Source organism: Bicyclus anynana, chromosome 6, assembly GCF_947172395.1.
Source record: "Bicyclus anynana chromosome 6, ilBicAnyn1.1, whole genome shotgun sequence".
NCBI classification, from domain to species: domain Eukaryota; kingdom Metazoa; phylum Arthropoda; class Insecta; order Lepidoptera; family Nymphalidae; genus Bicyclus; species Bicyclus anynana.
In genome coordinates this window covers 11,526,286-11,554,133 of record NC_069088.1, presented here as the reverse complement: position 1 = coordinate 11,554,133, position 27,848 = coordinate 11,526,286, and the positions used below count along the sequence as shown (strand labels likewise).

General features: G+C 34.2%; 2 protein-coding genes across 5 annotated transcripts in view; both read left to right on the top strand.

Moving 5' to 3' along the window:
• Positions 1-208: 208 nt before the first annotated feature.
• On the top strand, positions 209-15,085 carry LOC112053952 (sodium- and chloride-dependent glycine transporter 1-like). Of its 2 annotated transcripts, XM_024093587.2 has the most exons (13): positions 209-673; positions 826-985; positions 1,745-2,032; positions 2,334-2,487; positions 3,198-3,330; positions 3,712-3,846; positions 4,238-4,341; positions 4,423-4,660; positions 4,957-5,085; positions 5,160-5,369; positions 5,993-6,166; positions 7,973-8,152; positions 8,713-8,841. In XM_024093587.2, the coding sequence occupies exons 1-12, from the start codon at positions 593-595 to the stop codon at positions 8,114-8,116; spliced, it is 1,950 nt and encodes a 649-aa protein (XP_023949355.1). In that variant the 5' UTR covers positions 209-592; the 3' UTR covers positions 8,117-8,152; positions 8,713-8,841. The 2 variants fall into 2 exon arrangements, with proteins under 2 accessions (XP_023949355.1, XP_023949354.2); XM_024093586.2 differs by lacking the exons at positions 209-673; positions 826-985; positions 1,745-2,032; ... (6 more) ...; positions 5,160-5,369; positions 5,993-6,166 and having other exon boundaries at positions 8,012-8,152; positions 8,713-15,085.
• A 219-nt stretch (positions 15,086-15,304) lies between these two features.
• LOC112055966 (uncharacterized) overlaps positions 15,305-27,848 on the top strand; it is a 55,701-nt gene continuing 43,157 nt past the window's right edge. For all 3 annotated transcript variants that reach the window (XM_024096273.2, XM_024096272.2, XM_052882211.1), the window contains exon 1: positions 15,305-15,612. The gene's annotated coding sequence lies outside the window, so the exon portion shown is untranslated. The remainder of the gene's footprint in view (positions 15,613-27,848) is intronic.

Sequence of the window (27,848 nt, the reverse complement as noted above, 5' to 3'; positions counted from 1 at the left end):
ACTACCAAAAACGTTCTAAATATTATATCGTGCAAAATAAATATGATTATTTGTTATTAAAAGCAGGTATTAGTAGGTACACGCTAACGTCCAGTATTTTTACGGGGATTTTAATTCATGCCCGTCGACAATTAAGCACGGAGACCTCGTTCTCATTGTTATGCAAGGGTAGGATATTTCCATATGATTTTCGTCTGGGAGAGAACGTCCCTCGGGGCGGTGAAGAGGGTGCGGTGGAGGAGGTTTGATATTGACCTAGATGTTCATTCAGAGTTCGGTCGATGCGAAAGTTGACATCTGCGCGTTCCTGCGTTTCGTGTTTTCCAATTTAATGTTCCTTTAATTCGATATTTGTATGTTTTATTTCCCTGTAATTAAATGAAGTAAACGGTCTCGGAAATGCGTAACTCGCTATGTTTAAAATGACGCTGTAAACCGATAGGTGTATCAGTATTTTCTGAAAGTAAGAGGAGTGTAATAATATGATGTATGTTCGATGTTTAGTGCTCCCCGTGCAATCGGTGTTCAAGTGATTATCGATAAAATGGCAATGCTGAGAATTTTAACGAAATAGCTCTCTCTCTACAATATAATGAAGTCTGATAAGAAATCTAAAACACCTATTCCCGCGGTGACGAAAAACATAGCCACCATGGATATAAATTACTCAGATGTGAGTATTGATCATGTATTTTGGGTGGTTTATTGAGGTAGTTGGTGTTAATATTTTACCAATACGTCATTAGAAAACCGTCTCTGGGTATATTATTATTTATTAAATACAGTTACTATTCCAATAAGTATTATGTTGGTTTTTTAAAACAGAGTAAGGATGAGCTCGCTAGAGAGTCGACGGCCGAGGAATCAGAGCCTGAACGCGGGAATTGGACTGGCCGATTTGACTTTCTCTTGTCGCTGCTAGGATATAGCGTCGGCCTGGGAAACGTCTGGCGGTTTCCTTATCTGTGCTACAATAATGGAGGAGGTATGTACAGAGTTCATATTTTGGCTTTTCCAGAAGTACCTTTAAGTTACCTCGAAGTACCTTTAACTTGGCTTTAAAGCAGAAGTAGATACCTTTAAGTTATCTTTAACAAACACATGCTCTAAATTCTTCTGTCAAGTTTCTGTTAAATTGAATTTGACTAAAACAAATTACTAACCTGGGAACACCAATCAAGATCGATTCAATAAATGCATGCTGCTGCCACCATTGTACTGCTTTCAAGACATCCTTTCACAAAATTAAGTCGATTTTAAATTGGTTAAAAAAATTATACAAACCAGTTCGTCACGCTATATGACTAATGGGTGGTTTAATCGTTTGATACGGATGATACTGCAAAGACTTTTACATCGAAGTAACGTCGCTAGTCTTTCGGTATTTTTCTGAATTTAGGTGATATTTTATTATGCACTCAGGAACGAATTCCTTCATCTCCATTATACCATAGAACATCGAGACGCGAATATCGGCATCCTTTTATTGTTGACAACATCCAGCCGACTCACTCTAATTGTTTAACAACGACGTTTCAAATTAGAATAGCTATATGATGCGAAATGCCCTTTCGGCGTTTGTGTTTCGTGACACGTATGATTTGTGCATCTACAAGAGCAAGAGTGAATAGGCATCTTTTAGGTGAGCGTGCTCTCACTTAGATGTCATAATTAATTACCACAAGGCATGATTGTAGTCAAGCGCAAGCCTAACATTAAATAAAACAATTCAATAAATTTTCAGGTGCATTTCTAATACCTTTTACGATAATGCTCATTATTGCGGGACTTCCGTTAATGTTTATGGAGCTGTCTTTTGGCCAATACGCTGCGTTGGGGCCCGTCGCTGTCTACAACAGATTCTGTCCTCTATTCCGGGGCCTCGGCTACGGAATGGTGATCGTCTCCAGTATTGTCATGTTGTACTATAATCTCATTATTGCTTGGACTATATACTACATGGTGGTCTCATTTGCAAGCATCTTTTATCAGTTGCCATGGCAGAATTGCGACGCTGATTGGAGTACGAAATGTAAGTGTTCCATTTATTTTGATACAAGTTAAAAAATCTTTTCAGTAGATAATTTAATTTACCTTAGTTAAAGGCACAGAATACACATGTTGCCCAGACTTGATATTATGTGTTTGTTTCTAATTATATACCTTTTTTGGGATTGATTGCAATGGAACTTTATGGAACAAAGCGTGCCAAGAGTGAACCCATTTATATTAGGAAAAATACACGCCGTTAGAGTATCTATTACGTGGTGGGCCCACTCATTAACACTATTTTATTAGGTATTACGAGTTACAAGACGTGTTTATTTTTGTAGATTGTTACTCATACGAAGCTGCTGACAAATGCGAGGCAAGCAACGGGACATACTACTTGCGACAATGTTTGAATCATAGCTACGTCTTGCTAAATAACATCACTGCTCTAGCAGATGTAGCTATACGCAAACCGCCTGCTGAAGAATACTTCACGTAAGTTTTATAAACTTATGTCCATGTACACCAGAACGCCAGGTGACGACGCTATCACTGTAGAGCTCCTGCTAGCATGAGGAACTCCTATTGTAAATGACACGCCTTTTTCATATCGTCGTTACAACTGACACGATACCAAAAAAGTGGAGCAGGAGTGTTACACTTTTTCAAAAAAGGAGACAAATACTTACTGAAAAATTACAGACCCATCCCACTTCTGAACAAGCTGAATTCGAGGGTGAATAAAAATGCCAGGTCGATTGGCACTATAATTTAAGGTGTAGAAATACTCGTATCTGGACGACGCTGCAACAATGCACGTCTATTGATAATGAATAATTCGGCTGATAGAAGAATTCGCCCTCTTGGAAAGACCTATGTCCAGCAGTGGACGGATACAGGCTGATGATGATGTCCATGTAAATGTATGGTCGCTAAAACTTTGTAAGCAGTTAGCGGGAATATATTATGTATGTGATCATATTTAAATGCTAAAATCTACGAGAAGGTAGATAAGGAAGAGAGTTAACGTCAAAGGAAAAATGCTAACTAAACTCTGTCGTTGAATTCTCACTCTGTTGATCTACTCGTGAGATATATATGAGTGTTACCTAGTTCTATTTGTCACGTAAATAACATCTTTACGAGATCTATCAACGTCTTGAAGAGGTACTTAGGCAAATAGTAAAGTGCATTATTTGTTATAGTAACCAAGTACTCGGACTGTCATCTGGAATTGAAGAAACCGGTCAAATCCGTTGGGGTATGGCTGCTTGTTTGTTTGCAGCCTGGCTTATCGTATTCCTCTGTTTATGTAAAGGAGTACAGTCGTCGGGAAAGGTATGTACTTTAAGTAATATTTGTTACGTAATACGGATACCTTCTTAGCTTCTAGGCAAGTGCGTTCCACCGCAAACTTCATCATCGATTACCATTAGGCGTTATTGTAATTGAGGGCTTGAAAAACCGCCGAAGGTCATAAAATTATCAAGATTATAGACTTTTATGCCAGAAATTCTTTCTATCATCATATGTCAGCCGGATCAAAGAAAATTGTTTATTTTTATTCCAATAAAAACAATCGGACTTCCTTGTTCCAAATTTCTCACGGCTCAACCGATTTTCATCAAACATGTCTAAGAACGTTTAAAATAAAAAACCAAATTGAAATCGCTTTATCGGTTCGGGTGCCTGAATTTAGTAACACTACTTTTTTTTCAGGTGGTTTATTTTACTGCCTTGTTTCCTTACGTGGTGTTGGTGATTCTATTTTTTCGTGGTGTGACATTGCCGGGAGCTTCAACAGGAATTCTGTTTTATCTAACACCAGATTTCAGTCGGCTTGCGAATGCTCAGGTATTTTTATATATTTTTTATCTTATTTCGTAGATATTAGTGGATGCCCGACGCGAGAAATTATGTTTTCACATTTTTTCTGATATTCAATCGTGTCGTGTCAATCAAAGCCCTTGTATACCTTCATAAGTTGTTCTAAATTTTAAAACCGCATTGAATATTCTATGATTAGATGTGGATATTAGCGGCGCGATCAGACAAACAGAAAAACATTTGTAAGCTTGGTGTTTTGTGTTCTAATGTTCTTCTTTTATCCCCCCAGTAAAATTTTTAATTGTTCTCGTAGTTCTGTGTTCTTTACAAGTATGTAATTCTTTCTTCTTATAATCCTTTATGTTTTGCATTTATTTTCGATGTACTATGAAATAAATTACTAAATTCTGTTTTTAAGGTGTGGGGTGACGCCGCCGTACAAATATTTTTTGCGTTAAGTCCAGCTTGGGGAGGACTTATTACACTTTCTTCTTACAATAAGTTCTCTAATAACTGTTATATGTAAGTCTTTATAACACTGGTTTCAAGATAATATGTATTATTTATTGAATATGATACATAACAAAACATTTTTTTTTACAGCGATTCACTTATAGTTGCTGTATCCAATATAGCGACGTCATTTTTCGCTGGTCTGGTAATTTTCTCGGTAATCGGGTTCTTAGCCCATGAGTTGGAAGTGAGCGTTGACAGAGTGGTGGATCAAGGAGCTGGACTTGCTTTCATAGTCTATCCCGAAGTGGTAACTAGATTACCAGTTTCACCTCTTTGGTCCATACTGTTCTTTGTCATGCTGTTAACTTTAGGACTTGATTCACAGGTATGTTATGTTTATTCATGATAAATTTTAATAAAATAAATAATATACAGGAAATTTCATTCTTGTAAACAACGATAATTTTGGTTATGAATTCCTCAGTAAGTACTATTTAATTACATAAAAGATAGGTCCCGTTATTTCTCTACGTATTTTTATTAAATAAATTAATATTTACTACTAATGGTTATTTGGAACTTAATGTATTCTTAGTAAGCCAACCGGTATACCTCATTTCGCAAATTTCGCATGAACCATGATTTTTTTCTAGATAAAATTACCTACCCATATGTTTTTAGTTTGCGCTCATGGAGACAGTAACAACGGCTATATTGGATAGATTTCCTTCGTTTCGCCAGAAGAAAGTCTGGGTGGTTTTAACAGTTGCTGTTTTTGGCTACATCGGTGGTCTGATTTTCACGACTAACGTAAGGATTTTTGTGTCACAATATTCTTTTCTTTTAAATTTTAATGGAATGTTAATTCTATTCTTGGTTTTCAGAGCGGAATGTATTGGTTACAACTGATGGACAAATATGCAGCGAATTGGTCAGTTCTCATCATTGCTATCGGCGAATGTATATTGATCGCCTGGATATACGGCGCGGAGAAGTTCTGTCGCGATATACAGCGGATGATCGGAAAACAGTCGAAACTCTGGGTTATATTTTGGAGCGCAATGTGGCGGCTTATCACACCAGCTGCTTTAGTGGTACGCGATATTCTGTATCATAATCATAAATAGAATTTAGAAATTTGTTATGTTACACAGGAGATAGGAGTATTAAGTAGATACATCAGTAGTTCAACTAAGGTTCGAACCCAAGACGTTAAGTTTTTGAGTCCGCATCTGGACCCTGAACCGTGAATCTATTCAAGGTCTTTGATTGAAATATCTAGGCAGCCCAAACTACTCGTCCTAAGTATTACTAACAAGCTAAAGTTAGTAATTTCCTTTTTAACCGACTTCAAAAAAGGAGGAGGTTATCAATTCGTCGGAATCTTTTTTTATGTATGTTCACTGATTACTCGAAGACCGAAGCCGTTTAAATCATAAAGGTTTAAGATTTTCAGACACTTCTTTCAGAAACGGCTTTAATTAACATAGCACTACCTTGATACCGCCTTCAAAATGATCGCAATGAGCATGGACATTTTAATTTTAAGAGGGGATTTCAGAGGGCGATTTCATGTGATTTTTCTAAACTTTTGTTCTTTGCCTTAAAGTTTCTAAGAATGAATTTCTTAGAACGGTAGGGTAGGTTTGTACTAACTGTGAAAAAGTAGGTACCTATGAGTGTGTGTGTGTGTGTTAGTAAGTTTTGATGTTTCCAGTTTATTTTGGTGTTCAACTGGATCGAATATAAGCCAGCATCGTATGGTCAGTACGTGTATCCGATGTGGGCGGACGCAGTTGGCTGGACGTTGGGTGTGCTGCCGATTGTCGTTGTCGTGTTAATGGCCGTCGACCAGATATGTAGCGGACCCGATGACCTTACTATTATGGAGGTAACTATTACGACAATCATATTACGAAGTCTTCTAGATAGAAACACCACAGCTCATCATTAGGGAAAGTATCATCATGCTAGTCTGAAGGGTATGGTTGCCGGTGAAGTTACAGGTATGTAAAGTTTAACACCTGTGTTTAATTGTAATCTCACTGATTTTAAGTGAAAAAGTACGCAGATCATTAATTTACTAGAGTACCTTAATACAGTTTATTGAATATCCCTGATTGGTTGTATATGTCGCATCTTACTATAAAGTTACAGTGATTAGGGGACTTCTTTGGCTGTATGGTGGTATCTAGACTGCTATATAAGATCCTAAATTGTTTAGAACTAAGAATCACATTCAGAACTTTTTTGTTATAAAGCAAGTTCGTCAAAGTCTACTTACGGTTGTCATATAATGTAGGTATCAGCCTATATAACCGCCTGAGTCTCCCTCGTTATAAGATACTAGCTGACATCCTGCGAATAATATTAAATATAGTCATGACACTCACAAATAACGTAGCTTTCTAGTGGCAAATTAATTTCAAAATCGGTTAGTAGATCCAAAAAATTACTCCCTACAATACCACAAACTTAACCTTTATTTATAATATTAGTACAGATGGATTAGGGGTTTATATCCATTCCACTGTTCATTATTCCTACCATTCTATGGTGGTTAGTTTCTTAATACCATAGAAATAATTTGTTAAAAGATTGGTACAGATTTCAATTCCCTACTTTAACTTGTATTTACATACGGTAAGTATTAAGAAATAAGTAAGTAGTAACTGCGTTTCAAACAAATCGTTGAGCAACCCTCTATGTTGGTACCTTCTTATCTGTTAGTAAATTGATGTTAAATAGAGCGATTAATTTTGAAATCTCTTCGACTAACTTTTGTAGTATTAACAATTGCCCGTTGTGAATAAAATGTTATAAGTAGATATATTATGCCTACTGAGTATTGTCTAACGCAACACAATGATATGACAACTTTTGAAGTCTATAAAAAATACAGTTTCATACACTAATTACTTAATTTTCTTTATTAATAAGAGTTCATATACATATATATATAGTCTTTGAATTTTAAGATTATGAGTTCTAGATTTTTCTTTCGAAAAATCTTAGTAGCAGCCCGGAGTTGGGAAATTGGTGGTTTTACCCATGCGTAGACTGTGACCAAGTGGAAAGGCGCTCGGGCCGCGTTAGCCCGAGAATCATGGGCTAGATTTCCATCAATACCGCGATTTTTGACTTCGAATATTAGAGACTGCGTGAGTGTTGAAAAGTATACGTATCGGAGTCGTAGGTGGACTAGGATGCTCATTGCGTTGCATTGTGTCGTCCCAACAGATCAACGCTTTGCAAACCCAACCCAAACAGTCTCAACAATGGATCGACATACTGTTCGTCGCAGCAATGGAACTCCGTTGAAACGTCGCTTCAACGACATGAAGACATGACAGAATACCATGACCCCGCGCGCATAGCGTTTTCTGTTCTGTTGCATACTTAATGTATTAGGTATTTAATTATTTACCTGCGCGTATTAGGGACTCTTCTCTTCTTGGTCGCATTCTTCATTGCTGAAGTCTTCAATCGTGTCCGCACTGCAGTCCCTTTGATGCGTTGTTAACAATTCCCCTCCACACAGTCCGGTCCTCAGCTTTTCTAATGGCTGTTGTTACAGGGAGTCCAGTGAGTTACTTAATTGTAAGGTTATGGTATTAAAGACACCTGCGCCTTATTTGGGAGACTTCATTAGGATTGCTTTCCACTGTACTTGTATAACCTGTGTTGAACTTTGCAGAAAGCTCGCATGCTGGCCCGGCCCACGGAGGAGTGGGGCCCGTCGGCGGCCGCGTGCAGCGCCGTGCTGCGCACCGAGACGGAGCTGTCGCCGCCGGTCCTGCTGCTGCACGGCCGCCCCGTGCTGCGCGAGCGGGGCGCTTGACCCCCGCACGCCCACCCGCTCATTGCTATGCGGAAGGTTATATTATCAGCCTATTTTAACGGCCCGCTACAAGGCTTGAGCCATGATAGCCCAGTGGATATGACCTCTGCCTCTGATGCCGGAGGGTGTGGGTTCGAATCCGGTCTGGGGCATGCACCTCCAACTTTTCAGTTGTGTGATTTTTAGGAAATTAAATATCACGTGTCTCAAACGGTGAAGGAAAACATCGTGAGGAAACCTACATACCAGAGAATCTTTTTAATTCTCTGCGTGTGTGAAGTCTGCCTATTGGCCTAACCCCCCATTCTGAGAGGAGACTCGAGCTCAGCAGTGAGCTGAATATGGGTTGATAACGAACAAGGCTTGACTTATGAAGGGATATGAAGCTTTGATGCACCACGCTGCTCCAATACGATATATACGATACGATACGTTGGCGGGCTTAAGTTCGAGGATTTGGAACACATAAATAGTTAGTGATTGGGAGTTTTTATCCTGGTTGTCTGTTTGTCGAAACTAATCTCCGAAACGATCAAATGGGTTTTTATACGATATTCTTTGACTGGTATGTTACTATAATGTAGCTTTTTTTGCAGACTTCTCACGACGGCGCTGACACTAGTTCTATAACCAGTGGAATAGACAATGAAAAGAAATCTGCGACCAATTTTAATAAACTAAAGAAAAGTTCTATAAAACGAAAAGTTCAAAATTTTAGTCACGAATCTGATGACGGTATAATAGAACCATTGCTACAAACAGAAAAAGAAAAAATAGAAATTGCCAATAGAAGTGCCAAATATTTATTAAATAAAACTAAGACTGAAAAGACTGTTCACGAAAAGGATAATAAAGTTACAGACGGTTATGCAGATAAAAGCTCCGTACCTTTGCTTGTAAGCTCAACTAGTAATGTGATCACAAACAATATGAAAGATAGCTCAATGTCTACGTCTTATACCTGCGAAGCTGCTGCCATTCACAATCATATGAATACAAATATATTTAGTACTTTCGACGTGTCCACAGGGTTGATAACTACTAAAAATTCAATTCTTGTTGAAATTGACTCTAGCAAAAGTGGCAGATATAGTCCAAGTCCACTTATTTTCACGACTGCTAAAATTCATACAGATACTAAAACCAAACCAATGGAGCCCGTACAGGTTACTCCAGTACCAATACTATCAACAATTGAAGGCAACATAGTAAAAGCTGGAGTTGTAAGTAATGCTGAAACAAAGAATATAACTTTGCCAGGAAAAGCAGAAAGTAACGTATTACAACCTTGTAAAGATAAAGCGTTTTCACCACCAGTAACACTTTATTTTCCTAAATCAGATATAGCACATTCAAGTCAAACCATGAAAAACAAACCTTTGGCAACGGTATCTTCAGATTGTTCTGTGAACTTTCTTAGTAAGAATGTTAACGTTAGTCATATGTTGAATACAGTCAGTAAACCTCAATCGGTCGGTAATGACATTTTAAAGCAGCAATCTGATAAAGATATGCTTCCTACCGTAAATAAAATAACCATACCAGATTCAATCAAGCAATCAATAGAAATAATTAAACCTGTCGCGAATAGTAAAAACAAATCTGAAAAACATAGTCCTATAGATAAATTAGACGAAAAATTACCTGCGCTAGATAATTTAGACAATAAAATTGCACCAACAACCTCGGACACACAAAATCTAGATGCAAAAGATTTAAAATCACCAGGTCACCTATTAGATAGAACTGTTATTATTTCAAAAGATAACGAACTTGTTACAAACTCTTCTGATTCTAGTAACAAAAAAATACAACACCAAAATAAAACACCGTCTGTATCTACATATGATTCTGTTAACATCATTCCTATATCAGATACACAAAGTCATGAAAAGGAGGCTGAAAATAATGTCTGTATAAAAACAGTAAAAGTATCTTTACCTCCACTAGTTCATAAAAGCGAACATTCTGCACGTACTACTGTGCCAATAGATACTAAGGATCTTTATAAAAAATCTACGAAAGATGTTTGTACAACAAAGGTACAATCAACAGAAATTAAAGGTATCCCTAGTACAATATCAGCATCAACATCTAAAGTAAAATCTATTTCAGAATCAGGTAGCATAAAGTCCACATTATCTGGTGTTAGTAAAGAGGTCCCGAAGCTTGTAAGAAAATCTTCAATTGCAGCACCTGATGTTAAAGACAACAAAGTGTCAACTACAGCAGCGATAAAGCCCACATCCGGTGGTGCTTCGACAAGTACCAAATTTAGTGCTATACCAGTTAGTATGAAACCAGACACTTTATCATCTTCATCTAGTTCTTCACAGTCTGTAAAAACAGATCAATCACTTAAATGTCCTGTAACAACAGTTAATTCAACACTTCCTTCGTATATTGTATCAACTTCTAAAACGAAAATAGGTTCAACATTGACGTCTACTACTCCAGCAACCACATCAAAATCTCAAATTCAAAAACCATTGGTCAGTAATACGGCTAGTGCACAAGTGAAACAGTTTACAACACCAAGTGCTAAATCGATTCCATCTTCATCGGCTGCTAATGGTACTAAGCATGCAGTTTTTCCAAAACAAACAAAATCAAAGCCTGAAACTATTAAAAAAGATGGAAGAGCTTAACAGCTTTGAAGATTCATTTTGAAAATGAACTCCTGTAAAAATACATCGTATGCAAATAACTTACAGATAAGGCACTTAATTATTTCAAAACAAAATCAATTATTCTTACATATTATGAATGTAGAATGTCATTAAAATTTAATATCTAGATTGTTAAAAGTAGTTGTACATAATAAAATGTTTGTTGATGGGATATGATTTTCAAACAATATCCACACTAAAGTCAAGAAAGAGCAGTCTTTTTGTAATATGGTTATATTTTTAGACGCATTGCTTTAAAAATGTTGTACAACAATGTATGGAAGCTGATAACAAGAAAAAAATTATGTAGGTATCTATATTCTTCCTGGAATATTATTTGCTCAGTTACTGATAATGGTAAGGAATTGAGTAATTTAGATAAATACTATTGTTATATTTTATTGCCTACTTCTAATTGATATATTTTTCCAAAGCCATGCCACATTATCCAATTATTTTAAAATTTCGCTCAGGTACAATTTATGGTTTTCCGTATGATTCAGAAATGTTCTTATTTTTATCAAAGTAAATATTTCAGGCTCCGAGAAAGGTTATACGTTAGAATTTTACTGACCGAAAGACATACCTCCATAATAAAATTTAAACTTGAGAATTCTTTACAATCCCATAAAACTTTTAATGTTGCGATTATTTTTTTATAATATGTATATAAATTATATTATAACTATACCTAAGAGTTGTCTCATAATTTAACTCATTTAAAAACCCTAAATAATGCTTAGTGGTGCTAATATATAAAAATATTTTTCATAGAGAATTATTATACTTTAAACTTTTCGATAAAATTTAGAGATGATTAATTTCGTCTCATACAAAGTCAATTTGTATAATTTTATTTAATTGATAAAATCAATTAAAGATTTAATTACAATATATTTATTATTCTCTACCTATTCTTTTTAATTATATTTTTATTAAAGACGAGAGAAAAAATCTAAATTACAGGGTAGTAACAGATAATACAGAAGATGATTTTATAGATCTTAGTAATAAGTTAACTATTAATCTTTAATTTTCAAATTCGTAAATATTTAAAATTAGTCTCGGTTTTATAAAAAAAAAAAAACTATTATTTAAGAGGATTTAGTTTATTTCTGGATCTTAAATTTGAGGAAAGCATGCTATCAATACGTAAATAATAATAATTCGACATTAAATCTATATACGATACATTTACATATATCTATATGAGTAAATATTCAGTTATAAATTAATAATATATAATTCAGAAATAACATGTATTGATGTGAGTTCTTGTCCTGAGTTGTATATTATTATATTATAACTGGAGAACCGAAGCTTTGCCGCTACTGGGTATACGGGTATCAGTTTTTGAATAAAAGTAATTCTTGTTAGAAAAATGTCCAAACCTTCTACTATCCACAAAGGTATTTTTGGTCAATCCTGTAATATTTAGGTATTTTTTGTATTTCAGTCTTGATTATAGTCTCGACTGAATGACTTACTATGTATTCATAGGATAGTGCCATGCTCAAATTTTGTATCTACCTACTAGGTAGTACGTTTACGTCCAATTACATGTTGATTGATCCGTCTATTTTTTGCGAATATCCCGTTTTATTTGAATAACATTATCAAGAATCGTTCAAAAATTAAAACATACTTTTGTCTCTCTTTTATTTTAATTGTAGGCTTTAGTATAACTATTCTAAGCCTTCAATGCCGTTTACCTTTTCTAGACACTGTTAAACATTGTTTTACAAAATCTATAGACTGAATTATTACGTTTATAATAATCTAAGCAAAAGTTTTTGTAAAATATATTTTGGATGATATGTTTAATTTTTGATGTTTGTTTATTATTTTACTTCTGGAATTAAATTGTGGTTAAAAGTTTGTTTTGCGAATACATAATCCTATACTGTACCTGCAAACATGTGTATTTCTACAGTTTAAAAAATCTTGTGTATTGTTTTAAGCACCATTGAAACTTTTAACTTTAGATCATAAATATTTTTGAAATTTTAAGAATCAGTATTATTAGGATAAGAGCTAACTTACATAAGAAGAGTTTTAAAATCTGTGCAGAATCTGTATACCATACTTTTATTTACTATTAGCGACTTCGTCCGCGTGAAAATCGATATATAAACTTTCAACCTTTTATTTATATTTTCGCGTGTTTCGTATATAATAAATAATCCACTAATCATTTATAAAATATAACTCAGTACATGAACGATTATTATTTAAAAACTTTCAACTCTTTTTTTATTTATTACATTACATTATTTTTAGTATTTTTCGGGTAGTACATATTTTTACAAATGACACTTGAAAAATGAAGGACTTTCCATGCAAACTTTCGACCCCTATTTTACCCCGTTCTGATTTTATTTTCGCGACTTTCATTTGAGTTCAATAAGTAGGATGCCCGGTCAACAAAAAGACGGGACAGACAGACAGTATCAATTCAATATCAATTACCTACATAATGCCCTGCAACAATAATTTTGAAAATAACTTCAATGTATAGAATTACACCTGTTACAGTTTTATTATAAGTTATAATTATAATATAGATAGATGTACAAACACTTACATATCAATCAAGTAAATGCTCGAATGTCAAAGATGAGACTCCTAATTTTTGACTTAAAGGTTAAAATATTATGCATTCGTGTCTCTATTGATTGTATATACCCGAAAAACAGATTTTTGCTATAAATCTGCTAAAGAAATCAATCAAATAGCGAAACTCATACAACAAAGTTTTACGAGTGTAGGAAGTCGATAATAATAGATACTACTTTTGATACTCCCATCACAAATATTAGAAGTACGTTGATTTATGGCGTTAAGACATTGCCGAGCAAGAAATCGTCATTTGATTCCTAGAAACTCTCCTCATGTAAATTAGCCTTAAATGTTGTGTTTTGCCAACATTAGGCGATATTACTTATAGTTTACACATTACTTATACGTATTTGTTGTTCCTGTTACGGTGAATTTATTTTGTTTACATTTAAGGTAATAAACAATAATTAACGATGTTAATACCTATCCATGAGACTAGAAAATTTAATATTATACATATTTCTGAATATTTTGTACTCAATGTATATTTTCTCAATATCCTATTAAAAGAGAATCGTTTTTTTATATTAGGCAAATGAAATTTATGTAGATTGTAGGTATACAATATTCAACTAAAAAGTTCTGTTGAATAGGTAGAGATCATAATGTTTATACTTATACGTCTCTCATTATAAATTTATTTTATATATCTACATACATAAATATTTTTAAGTGCTTATAAAGCATTGCAGAATTGTTTTTATTTTACTTATGTTAACTTTTAAGCTGCATAAAAAAATAATACTATAGAGAAATATTTTCTCAAAAAACTTTGATGTTTTAGGTGAGAACGTTTAAGATTCAATTCAGACGATTATTCCAAGTAGGTACGTAGGTACCGTATAGAATATTGTTGTATTAAATCTGATTAGTAATTAGAATTGACGTTTAGGTATTTTATCAATTTTAGGGTAATAGAGTAATAAATAAGCCAACTTTAATATTCCTGTTAATTTTCTTTTTTTGGATGAATTTATTTTGATAAATATAGATTTTTATCCTTTTACCTTTTACACATTTAATAATATGTACAAGTCCCATTTCGTTGCCAATAAAACGGTGTCCTTGTATGTGTTTTATACAGAAGTAACTGATTATACCATACTTACTAATAACATAATATGTAGATAGGGAAACGTAGAATACGGCAGCCACGTAGGCGCTCAGGTCGCATAAAGAAATGACATGGGGAGACTCTCAAAGCCCCTGAACTATGAACGGATCATAGTGGCAGAAATCGTCAGAAGCAGAGTGACCACTGACCAGTACGAATAAAAATGCAAAAGATCTGCACAGCGCCATAATGAATAACGTACATAATTTTAAAGAGAAGGCGATCACAGAGAATCGTATAATGCAGGCAAAGATTAACCATAAGTAAAGCCTAAACATAGAAATTGTTGTTAAAAATTGATGTATTTTAGAGAATTATTGATAAAATCGATGTTACATAGATGTTTATTGTAAATACTATAGATATATATTTGATCGAAGTATGAGGTTTGAATGTTTTAGAAGGCTGTATTTTTGGGTGATATTTTAGAATTGGAAGTCATCATATCTTTGATAAACATTATTAAAAAGGTTTATCGGACGTGAAAGGATAGCAAACTGTAATGATGTGATAAGTAATTTAGTTTTAGTGTTGTTGTGCTATTATAATAAAATATGTTCAGATGTGGTTTATCGTGGTTTTGTTTCTACATGTTACCTCAGTAACTGCACCGTAGTGTGGTTAAAGTCAGCAAGCACGGAGATCTGAATACCAAGGACACATCATTGACACTCAATCGTAACAACAGTTAGCTACACGACTAACATGACTTATTAGCTTTCAATTAAATCGGTGAGCAAGGCTTTTAGCGTGGTATGTGACGTCGAACTTTCTTCCACAGCCTTTATTTTACCATTCGTGTCCGGCCGTGGTACTGAGTGCACGCACGTCGCGAGCTCCCCACTGTTAGCCCTGTTGGAGCTGTCCGTTCTTGTCGCCATAACCCAACTGTGAATCTGCTTTTAGAACCGCAACATCATCGTTTACAATAACACTCATATTATTTTACATTGGAACAGTGAACTAGTGCCAACAACGAATTATAACAGGCCAGTGAAATGAGACGCTGATCAACAATGTTCAGTTATATTTGTTCAAAACTTGGAGAAATGTACCCGTGTTGAAATTGCAACCGCTGTATTGTGGACCAAAAGGTTTGTTCAAAGTATTTATTTATGAAGTGATGCAAGAGTTATCTGTACGAGAATATTGTATGCTTTGATTGATTGGTGAGATTAGAGATAAGTATTAGGCAAGTGATTTTATTCGAACGTTCTTCAGATAAACTTACTCCGATATTATAAAGATAAATACTTATTATCTGGAACGTTACGTTACAGATGCTGTAAATTTTCCGCCAGTTTACATTTAATCAAATTCTTTACATTTTATATGTAATTTGATTAAATGTAAACTTTTAATAGGTATCCAAGATGCCTGTAAAATGCTATTAGAAATGGCACATAGCAAATTTTAAATTCCAAATATTATTTACTTGAAAAACCTAAAGGTACAATAAGTCTCTATTTCAATATAAGATTAAAAATTCATCATATAAAAGTGGATACAAAGAGTAGGATGACATGCAGAAAACATCTATAAAAAGACAGGAAGAGATTTTATTTTAATAATTCTAGTGTGCATATTTTGAGGTCCCGGCATACACGCGTTGAAGTCTAATACAAGGAATAAATACTATCTTCTAATTACTAACCAATTAACCGCAACTTATAACGGCTTTTCGGATTTTTAAATAGAATATCTTCTTTCAATTCCTTAATTTGCAAGTTTAATTTTAAATTTTATCATGTTCAGACAAATCTTTGTTATCTTCACGATTTTTTTTCTTATTATTATTTATTATCTATTTTTTAATAGCCTATATAAGCCATGTCTTTGAAACATAACTTATACTAACCTGTTTATCCAACTAAGCAAATAATAGCTGTAGAATATAATACTAGTGTGTAGTGTGTAGGCTCGAAAATAGTCCGCTTTAAGTATTTCGGAAAGATAGGTATAGTTGTAATTAAAATTACATACATAAGTGTCGTTGTCTAATTAAGGTCTTATCCTTTGGAAGGAATTGGCTGAAAAATACTTTATTTACTATGTGCCATTGTAATTATTTTAATGACTTATCGGAAATTTCTATAGGTATATTGCCCTCGGCTTCCATACACTATCCCTCGGGAGCAGTAAGTTTTCTAGATGGAAGGTATTGTATTTTTTTCTGTACTTCTAGGTGCACTATATGTAGTACCTTCAATGGTAACTATAATACTCTACGAGGGTAACTATAGTACTCCTAAAATATGCTCGAAGTTAAAGCGTGAAAGCGTAACAAACAAACAAACTTACTGTCGCATTATATACTACTATTAATGATATAAAGATATAGTGTTTACTTTTATGCAACCTTTTATGTTGTACCTCCCTTCTTATTCGAATTTGCATTTATATTGGTATTTATCAATGTCGTTTCAAATATTCACATAAACACAAGTGTTTTAATAGAAATAAGACCGTATATTACGCCTTTAGTATTACCCATCGGTTAAGTACTCTAAGATTGGACTTGAAAATCGTTGGAGGCCTTACTTGAGGAAACCTATAATGACAATAACATTATTTAATGAATGCTCATTCTACACATTATGTACCTACATATATCTATGTAAGTTTTCTATAGAGCCGTGTGAACAGAAACTGCTACTGTATCTTGCTCGTCAGCTCACTTTCCATCCATTCATGGCATCTTCAGCTTTTTCAAGCGATTTCTTTCGGCCTTCTTAAGACAGTAGTCGCTTATGTTGAGCTATTACTAGCTTTCTTATCGAGTTTGTAGGTGTCTTTCACTTACAACTTTTATTCATTAACATTGTAAATGATACATTATTTATTTACACTTTTCTATTAACAGACATAGAATACAGGTACCTAATCATATTTTCAAATTCAACAACTTGATATTATTATTTTCATGATTAGGTTTTTTTCATTAAAAATTAAAAATTCAGTTATTTCATTAGGCTTAGTTTACAAGTATTTTTGAAACGTTAAGTTATGTCATGATTTAATGGTGATAATTAAATTCGAAAAAAAAACTAAAGTTACGAATTTCCAAATGCACTATTGTCCGAGAAGAGCCCGCAACAAAGTCAGCCAAGGTTTTGTTTTTTGATAGATTCTATTTAGGTTAATATTTTTTTCTTGATGGATATTCATTTATAGATTCTATTTAGTTAAATATTTATTTCTTATAAATCAATATAATATGTTCTTAAATCAAATAATATCTAATGTCTATCACCTCGTAACAGTCATTGGAAGTATGGATATCGTGAACCTCAATCTAATAATAATTATTATGAAACGTTTGTTAACATTTAAGTGGGTTTATTTCGTAAAGGAAGTGAGGAACATTATTTATTGAATAACTGTTCGTAACGGACGCAAAATGATTTCACATATCAAAGGTTGTAATTTAACGCAACATTTTTCCTGTGTTTAGACTTTCCTGTATTGCGATGTAGGTAGCAGTGACGTGAGAAACTCTTGACGTGGATTTGTTCACTGATAGACAAAGACGTCTATGTTATACATACATAATATTATGTGGCCTGTAAGTAGAACTATGCGCAGTAACACATTTTCGGGTATATAGTTACTGTAAGAGGTACCACGAGTAACCATAGCTACACCGTGATGTTATTACAATTGCGTACGAATTCTCAAATTGTTTGACAGCTTTATTGTACCGGGTAAGCACGGCGCTCCTGTCTATAATTCTTCATTTTGGTTCAACTTTCGTGCCGGGGTACTATTACTGAGGTGTATGAGTTGATGTCACCGACCATTTTCTCTATAAGTATTTCTTTTGGTATTGTAGAAGTAAATGAAAAATAACAGATAAGAATAAACACAGCTATGCTCTCATCGCATTTCAAAGATTAGTTTTTATATTATTAACTTTATAATATTTATCATAACTAGTAATGTCAGTCACAGTTTGACAACAAATGTCGACCGCCTCCGTGCTGCTTGTTGAGACAGAAAATCCACCCTGGAAACGAACTATTTTGATACCAGAAATCAAAAAGTTTCCGTGGGATTAAAAACCTAAATCCACAGACGCTGGCTTCCCTTCCCTAGTAGAATTTTTAAATAAATAAACTCTAATAAAGGTTTAGTGATAAAAAGTTATCAAGTTACCTGATGATATATTCTAAGAAAGGGATATCTATACGTATTAGCAAACATAACAAAAACTTTGTTTGACATTGAGAGTAGTGGATCTACCACACGAGTAGACTGGTAGTGTGTTCTGATTCTGAATTGTTATTGTTCTCATTATGCTTCCGGCCATCCGTCCATAACTTTCCGTTAGTCGAATTTAGTTTAAATTATATTTAGTGGATCGTGTCGAAATGGATAAAAGCGATTAAAATTTATTTTAATGAAGTGCCAGATTGTAGTTTGTTTATTACAGCCTTAAAGTAAAAAATAAATAACTGTTTCTCATTTTGTATTAGCACACGCCAGCGAATTCGTTCGAAAACTCAGTTTTTTTTAATAACTAATTAATGAATGTTGCCTACGATATGTTGTTCTTGAGTTAATCTTTCTATTAAAAGCTTATGAAAATCCGTTTTATATGTTTGGGGATCATCGTGATTAGGCAGACAGATTACAAAAATATTGAACCTAGTGATAGTAATTATATGATAAGACACTTATCGTAAAGAATTTGTTTGGCACACGTACAACTTGATCCGGAATTGTAACTTTAATTAGGTAGCTACTAGCTAGTCTATTTATTGGCTGTTCATTGTAGTTTGGTGGCTCAAGGTCGAAGTTTCTTTTTGTAAAAGTAACGGAGACCAAGGCAACATAAATTTTACTATAATAGGACGTCAATATTAAATAAATAAAACTGTAACATGTATCTGCATATTTACAAAATTGTTAGGAGCTATTAAGTTTCTATTTTTGATGGAATTTATGACGTTTTTTTCATTTATTGATTCAAACAACCTTACATTTCTTACAAGCTATATAATATTATAATAACAGGTAACAAGGCAAAATGTTCGGCTACTTACACTACATGCTCTAAACAATAAGATTATCTATATATTACTAAACAGTTCTACATCTACACATAGGTGAAAGAATAAACATACAAAGTTAAAACTAAAATCAAATTCCTTTTGATTTATATGCAGTGGTTTCCTTTGAATTCCCAGGAAGGCATATTTATTTTTTTAATATACAGCGATTATAAATAGGTAATCAGTTTTGAAAAACTAGGTACATACCTATGAAATTGTTAATTCGTTCCACGATCATTAACAATGATCGGTATATTTTGGGGTTGTTTAATAACATCGCTCACGATTAATTTTGTTTGCCTTAAACTCTTCCTTCAAACTCCGCTTTAGTCTTTTTCAAAAAATGCACATGAATAAAATAGATAAATTAGGTATCTAGTTTATGAGTAGATATTACGCGAAGCAGTGATTTGATGGGAGAGTATACGAATCAAATACGATTTGTCTTAGGTACGATTTTATTGTATGTTTATTATATATTTCTAGTATAGATTGTAGATTTCGATATCTTTGTAATCTAGTACCTACCTATATTTTACAAGCTAAGATATTTTACTTCAAGCTTTTAGAACTGAGATTGAATTGGCGGCGCGATTATTCAGTTATGTAAAGCGGTTGAGTCACATTGTTGTGCCGAGTTGCAATATATCCAGGTGGTGGTTCGGGGACTAGCTCGTATCTATGAATAGCATCTCGGGCTTGCGGGGCGAAGTCTCAGAGGTCGGACGCGGTTAATTGGCGACGAGTTGCCGAAGCCGGTTTTGTCCGACGATTATTTTAAGGCTGATCTGACTGAACTAGCTTGCCTTAGCTTTACCGTTTTATATTTATTTGTGTGATACGTTCGTATTAGAGTTATTAATGAAGGAAAAAAGATTTCTACTTAATGTTGACCATAATAATATCTCGCAATTTTATAGGTAGATAGCCTATAAATTTAAAAGGTATAATATATAGGTAGATCAACCAATAAATATAGAATGTCTAAAATGATATAATAATACGAGTAAAATATATTTATTTATTATTTTATATGTAGGTATAGGTATTACGAATTCTTAAAAAATCCAATATTTAAATATCTTAAATAAACTAACTGGTATCAGAAAATTATCATGGTGCTTTAATGACATGGCACTTTAGCTCAGACAAAATAGGACGCTGGATGTGAATCAGGAATGAAATAATATTTTCTTTGAAGAATAAAATAAACACCGAGATAGGTAGATATTTTTAAATAATTATTTTGGGGAATGTAACATAACACTGCGTGGCTTCGCGACGGCTTCATAGGTTTTACCGGAAATTACGAATCCTTTGAAAAACATTGCTCCCTAAAGTTTTCGTTTCCAAGCAATATTGATCGTTTGATTCAACTTTTTGTACTCTACAGTAAACAGTTACCTAGTTATAACTATTATAAACTAGACATTTACTGATATATGAGGAATAGGCCGCATATGTAGCTTCAATATACAAGTAAGTTAATGTTATTACAGTTTAACTACACAATGCAATTTTTAAAAAGGAAGTCAGTTGATTATGTTTAGGTTTACTGGTTTATAAAATACAAAGTTTTGTTCGCACTTTGGATTTAAACCAATGGTTAATGGACATCTTTTCGTGAATTTATTCCTCACGAGTAAGTGTCCGAGTCATCCACGTTTAGTTAAGTTTGGTAAAAAACAAAAGTAACCCTTTTTTAACGTTCACGTAAAAAATAAGGCGTTAGTGTGACTGCCGATGGTCAAGGTATTCAAAAAATTTTCAATTTGAACTTGTTCCAAAAATTTCTGTTACTATATAGGTACTTAGTTAAATAAATTCCAACGAGAAAATGCATCTTGAATTCTGGCCACCATTCCACGTGGCCGTGGGCATGATTTGTATAGTTATTAGGATACCTGAGTTAGCTTAAGTTTCCTACTTTCTTCTTTTCAAATATTTTGAATAAAAAAATCGACTTCAATACAATCTAATTCTGAATCGTAACTGTTACTGTAAAGTATATTATCCTTAGACAAAGGATATATTTGTTGTGGAATTCAGATTTTAGTTATAGTGAGTGAGCAAGGCCATTGATCTTCGCTAGGCTGTTGGAAAAAAACGGGGAACAGTTGGTGTCGGCGGGCGGAGGGGGGAGGGGTCCATGGTTGAGCGACCACGCCACCTGCGCACCGGCCGGAGACCCCCTGATTGTGACGGTATCGCACTGTCTACTAAACAACACATAGCATGCATATTCTATTTCAAATCTTCTTCAAGTCATTTTGCTTGTTGCTTCATCATTATCAGCCCATTACAGGGGCTGGACAGCCTCCTTAGGAGAGCGGATTTTTGTTATTATGTACAAGTTAGCCCTTGACTACAATCTCACCTATTGGTAAGTGATGATGCGATCAAACATGGAAGCGGGCTAACTTGCTAAGAGTTGAAACAAAATCTACAATCCTTTCGGTTTCTACACGACATCGTACCGGAACGCTAAATTGCTTGGCCGGTCTTTGCCGGTAGGGTGGTAGCTAGTTAGGGGGATAGCTTAGACTCACCACGTTGGCAAATATAAGGGTATAATGTTACAATATAATTTCATACCAACCACTATCAGATGTTGATGAGAATGATCGGGACGATGAATGATGATCTTAACGTGCTCTCCGAGGCACGGGTGTAACACCACCAACTTCCCAACTTTAGAATGAGAAATTTGACTGAAACGTCCTAGAAGAAAGAAAAGTATGTATTCCATGTGCCGACCCATTTGAACCCAGGACTTCGTGATTCAAAGTCACATAAGCCACTGGACCAACGAGGCACTAACGTACGTAATCCATTTCAAACTTTTCCAAGAAATTATGCTTATGGCTTAATGGAAAGGAAATTGGAAACATGCCACCTTGAGCTGCCTTATCACTTACCATCAACTTATGGAACGTAGACCGATACCTCTTGATTAATTAAATACTGAAACACGAGTGAAAAAACCACTGATTAATTAAGTAGATATACGTTCAATTGAGAGTTGTGATAGCCCAGTGGATATAATCGCTGCCTCCGATGCCAGAGGGTATCGGTTCGAATCCGGTCCGAAGTATGCACCTCCAACTTTTCAGTTATGTGCATTTTAAGAAATTAAATATCACGTGTCTCAAACGGTGAAGGAAAACATCGTGAAGAAACCTGCATACCAGAGAATTTTCTTAATTCTCTGCGTGTGTGAAGTCTGCCAATGCACATTGGACCAGCGTGGTGGACTTTTGGCCTAACCCCTCTCATTCTGAGAGAAGACTCGAGCTCAGCAATGAGCCGGGTTGATAACGAACGAACGTTCAATTGGTTGGTAGCCAGATTATTTATTTACAGAAAATTTACAAATACGTGTCTAATATGGTAGGTATTTGTAAACTCTGCGTAATCTATCTATCTATTTAATTTAATAGGAATTTTGTATAATACCTCTTTATCAGATCCTGCATTATGCATTGTAGTTTAAGGATGGAACTTGGCGATTTTTTTTTCGTTTGTCGACAAAGTTTTCTAATCCAAAACGATTATTTCTGTGGCATTGCAATGCATTCCGAGAATAGCTACTCCAAAACAGATATAAGCGTTACATAATATGCTCGTACTATATTGAAAATTAAAATATGTAAGTAATGTGTTAACTTTTTTTTTTATTTTTATATCATCTTTAGTTTTTCAAATATTTTAGATGATTAGGTTACAAGTAAGTTACAATAAAGTTCCTGCCTATGCGTTATTTTAAGCATTTGTTAGGCATACCAGAGCCCAGACAAACATCATATATACCTACTTACTTATTAACATATTCTACTGGCCCACAAAGAAACATTACACAAAACTGTTCAACACTTTCTCTTTCGATCGTTTAAAAAGAGACCATTTTTCATGGAATCGATAATTATTACTAGCAATTGCACCCGCGTAGTTCCAATTCCCGTAGGAATACGGAGATACAATATAACCCATGTTACTCGGTAAAGATGTAGCTTACAAATGATGAAAAAGGTTTTAAAACAGGTTGAGTAGTTTTGGAGTAAATCGTAACAAACAAACAAAAAATCTTAGTAATTTATAATATTAGTTAAGATGACTACAAGGTATAGTTCATAAAATATCTTTTTTTTAGAATAATTTAAATTTGTTGTATAAACACGAAAACAACAAATTAATCGATTCATCTCAGCGGAAACGTCAACTGGTGAAAATTGCAAAACTTTATCATAATTGCGGTTTTATGGTGTTTGGATGTTGAATGCAATCGACCTAGAAAGAGGCAAAATAGCGATCGCCTTTAATCGACTTACAAATAGTAAGGCCATACGTACAACTTGGAATTTATGTTAACTAAGCTTATTACCATAATAGTGAATGTTATTTTATCGTTGAGAAACATAGTTTATAATAAAATAGCGAATTTCTTTTTTACGTAGTTAACATAAATAACAGGTTTTTTTTAAATATGAAATAGGTAGGTCCCATTTAAAAATCGAGTATGTTAAATATATCTAAGTAGGTATAGATCAATAGGAGTGTCATTAGTTTCTTCAGTTTTTAACTCGTTCGCCTTCTTCGTCTTAATTAAGAGATTTTTTTTAAAACTAGCTATTATTTTTTAATTATTTATAAATGTATAGTATGATATAGTTTCCGATATCCGATCCGGACCTATGTAGTATTTCAAACCCAAAAAAGGTTTTGAACGCAATTTTCCGCGATTTATCTACTGTACTGCGATTCAACACAGTATATTTTATTTTAGTTAAAAGTATTCCATACTATAATAGATCATATAGATTCATAAACTTAACAGTTAATGATATAAAAAAAAGAAGTATTCTCTTTTTATTCTAAGGCTATAAAATAAGTAAAATCAAAAAGTACGCTTTACTGTAATTTCGCCAATTTTAAGTATCAGTACTAGTCTATTATTTCGTAGGACATTTCTATATTCTGTGATGGGCATATTTTATCTTTTCTTCTTCTTCCTAACTCCCACTATGTGGGGTCGGCTTCCCGGCATAATCTCGCCCACTTTACTTCCACATCCGCATCCGACTTGTTAAGTTTGTTGGCTCTCAAGTCCGCGTTTACGATGTCGAGCCAGCGCTTTTGGGGCAATTTAGGACAAATATTGAGTACAAAGGTACTCTGAGCTTTTACAAGCGAAATACCAACATAGGTTCGGGAGTGGTTGCCGATTTCCGTAATACGACGTTACGTAGAAATATATAAATAAAAAATATTGTGTCAAGTGCACAGTTGTAGGTAGTCTATCATAATCGTAAAGCTTTCACTTTCACGATTTTGTCATACACTCGAATAGATCAATCAGCGCGCACGTGAACTTGCCTAATGATCTTTGATATGGATATCTGTAGCGATAGTCGATATCGATACGAGGAGGAACTAGGCGATTGCTCATGTGGAACTTTAATACGCTTACGCGGTCATTTTTTTCAAGCCAATCTGTTTTGTTCATTGTATATTAAATATTGTTTAATAACCAGTTCCTTTTATATAATTGGAAATGAGTTGCATTGTATGTCTATTATTGTATTTGTATTTACTGGTGTTTAATATAATAATTACAAAAGTTGAAATGTTACATTTTGTATTGACAGTAGGTACTAAACAGTACAAGTTATGCTGAAATTAGAATTAGAATGTGCAGAAATTAGTATTTTTATGAAGAAATTTAGCTATTATTCAAACATGATACGTACGTTTCCAAGTAGGCGATGAGCCTTGAATATAAAGAGTTATTTCCTCATTTATTTAGATATTCCGTCTCCTGTGATCTTACAGGGCCTCAATGAGAGGCCTCGTCCTGTAATGTGCCGTTTAAATAGGATGATAATGATGTAGAATAATATATAATAAAATTAGACCTTAAAAAGTTTTCGCTTGACTGTTAGCTCAAGGGACGGATAAAAAGGCAGTGAGAAAGGTTGGTTGCTAGGGCACTCAAAAGCTTCCCAACGACACAGATTACAACGGGAGGTTGAATTTTATTTATAAATTTTCAATAGTGTTTTGTAGCTACACATCTATACACTTTATTGAAAATTAAAAATAAGTAAAAATAAAATTACTGATTTTTATAATTTAAAAAAAAATACCTAATACTTAAGTTCAAATACGCTACGCTATAGTTACGTTAGCAAATAATAATGGAGTAATGTGTCAATGAATGTGACGGACGTAAAGAAGCGAGTTACGGGCGGAGGCTGCGGTGCGCAGACGCAGAGCGAGGTCATTGTACCTCCGAGGAGCTGCACTCCTGCCCTCCCCTCCCACCGCACCCCCACATGACCTGGGTTATAGCCAAGTTACATCTATCCTCTTTCTACAAACGCTAATGCTTCGAAAACTAATGAATGTTTGGGAATAACATTCGTTATCGACAGGTCACGTGCTCAACTTATCGATCGGATATGTCAGTCCCATAGATTCTTTAGTTCTCGAAACGTTAGCGTTTATAGAAAGAGAGTTGTTTTGTAACTCGGTTACAGACCCTGAGCATTAAACTAGCAAACACAATTACAAAATTTGCATTCATCATTACATCGATATATTAGGCAACCGGTGATATTAATTAATAGAACGCGTTGAAGTCTTTTATAGATAAAAAATCAATTATGTAACATTTCTAAATATTAACCGATTTAATTATTCAATTACGCAATATATGTCACTTATACGTCATAATATAATATTTCTTTGATTGTATTTTTTTAATTATTACAATAACTATAATAACGTCTTACTTAATTGACGTCGATGAACTAGTTTTTAATTAGTTGGTAAGTATTCATTGTTTGATATTCAGATAAACATAATATCATGCTTATTATATAAGGATGACTAGCTATATAAATTACTATACTAACTAATGTGATTTTCTTATTTGTTTCTTGCCTTAACCACTAAACCGATTGAAGGAAGGCTGAAGTGATGTAGGCTATATTTTATCTCCGAGAACGGAAACTAGGTAGGTAAAACTTGATAATATGTATGAATAATGTGGTGAAACCATGACGATAGTAAGATTCATCATCATCATCATCATATCAACCGATGGACGTCCACTGCAGGACATCATATGCCTTTTGTAGAGACTTCCAAACATCCTAAACCGCCTACATCCAGCTAATCCCTACAACTCACTTGATGTCTTCAGTCCACCTGGTGGGGGGTCGACCAACACTGCGTTTTTAGTGCGGTGTCGCCATTCCAGTTGGGACTCAGTGACATTTAAAAAATATAAAAATGCATCCAACACCTACTTACTCGTAATGTACACACACAAAGATGAATTCATCTTGACGATTATTTCTGCCGAGCAAAATATGCTCCAGACAAATAGACCGAACACTTAAAATCGTGACCTCCGCGTTAATGCCATCTGTATGGAAAGGGCATGCTACGGCCTAGAAAATAAAGCATACAAAGGTTTGCACTTAAAATATATCTGTTAGGAAGCCAGTACAATGGGTGTTTTAAATCGTCATTGAAAAGGCCTTTGCGAGAAGATGATTAGATAGATACGTCTGCCGAGATAAGTGAGATGACTTCAAATGAAGATAATAAATAGTAGGTACAAGAAGCGTATTTTATGCAACCATTTCAACCTTTTGAGTTATGTACCTTTCCGTTATTAGTTTAGTGATGTGCTCGAAGTTAAAGAAGTGGTATTCCAGTTATTGCGGTTGCAGTTTGCATGGTATGTTATTATCTTTATCTGTCTATTTTTTTTAGATTTAAATTTGAAATTTTAAAGACTATTACTTACTTTACATACTGATCGACATCTCCAAGTGTTATATGAATACTTACGTCTGCATGTACAAAATAACAACGAAAAAACACATGACATCTCATTACATACATTTTGCTATGCCCACAGATTAGTGATATAGTATCTACGAGCGATGTCTTTTCTATTCTATATACTCGTAGATATTTACTGCAGTTGTATAATAATCAATAGCGGACGTCCGCGTCTTCGTCCGCGTGAATTTCAGTTTTTCACTAATCCCGTGGGAACTGTCGAGGTCTGCTTTTTAGAACTTTTAAAGGAGAACAATTCTGTCATACATGATTTATGCGAAACTGTAACAGTTTACGCAGCGCACGCAGCGTAAGCTCTCAATAGGAAATAATCCCCCGATTATGAAACATTCTTCATTGGTGCTCCGCTTCTATTGGTCTTAGCGTCATAATATAAATAGCCTATAGCCTTACTCGATAAA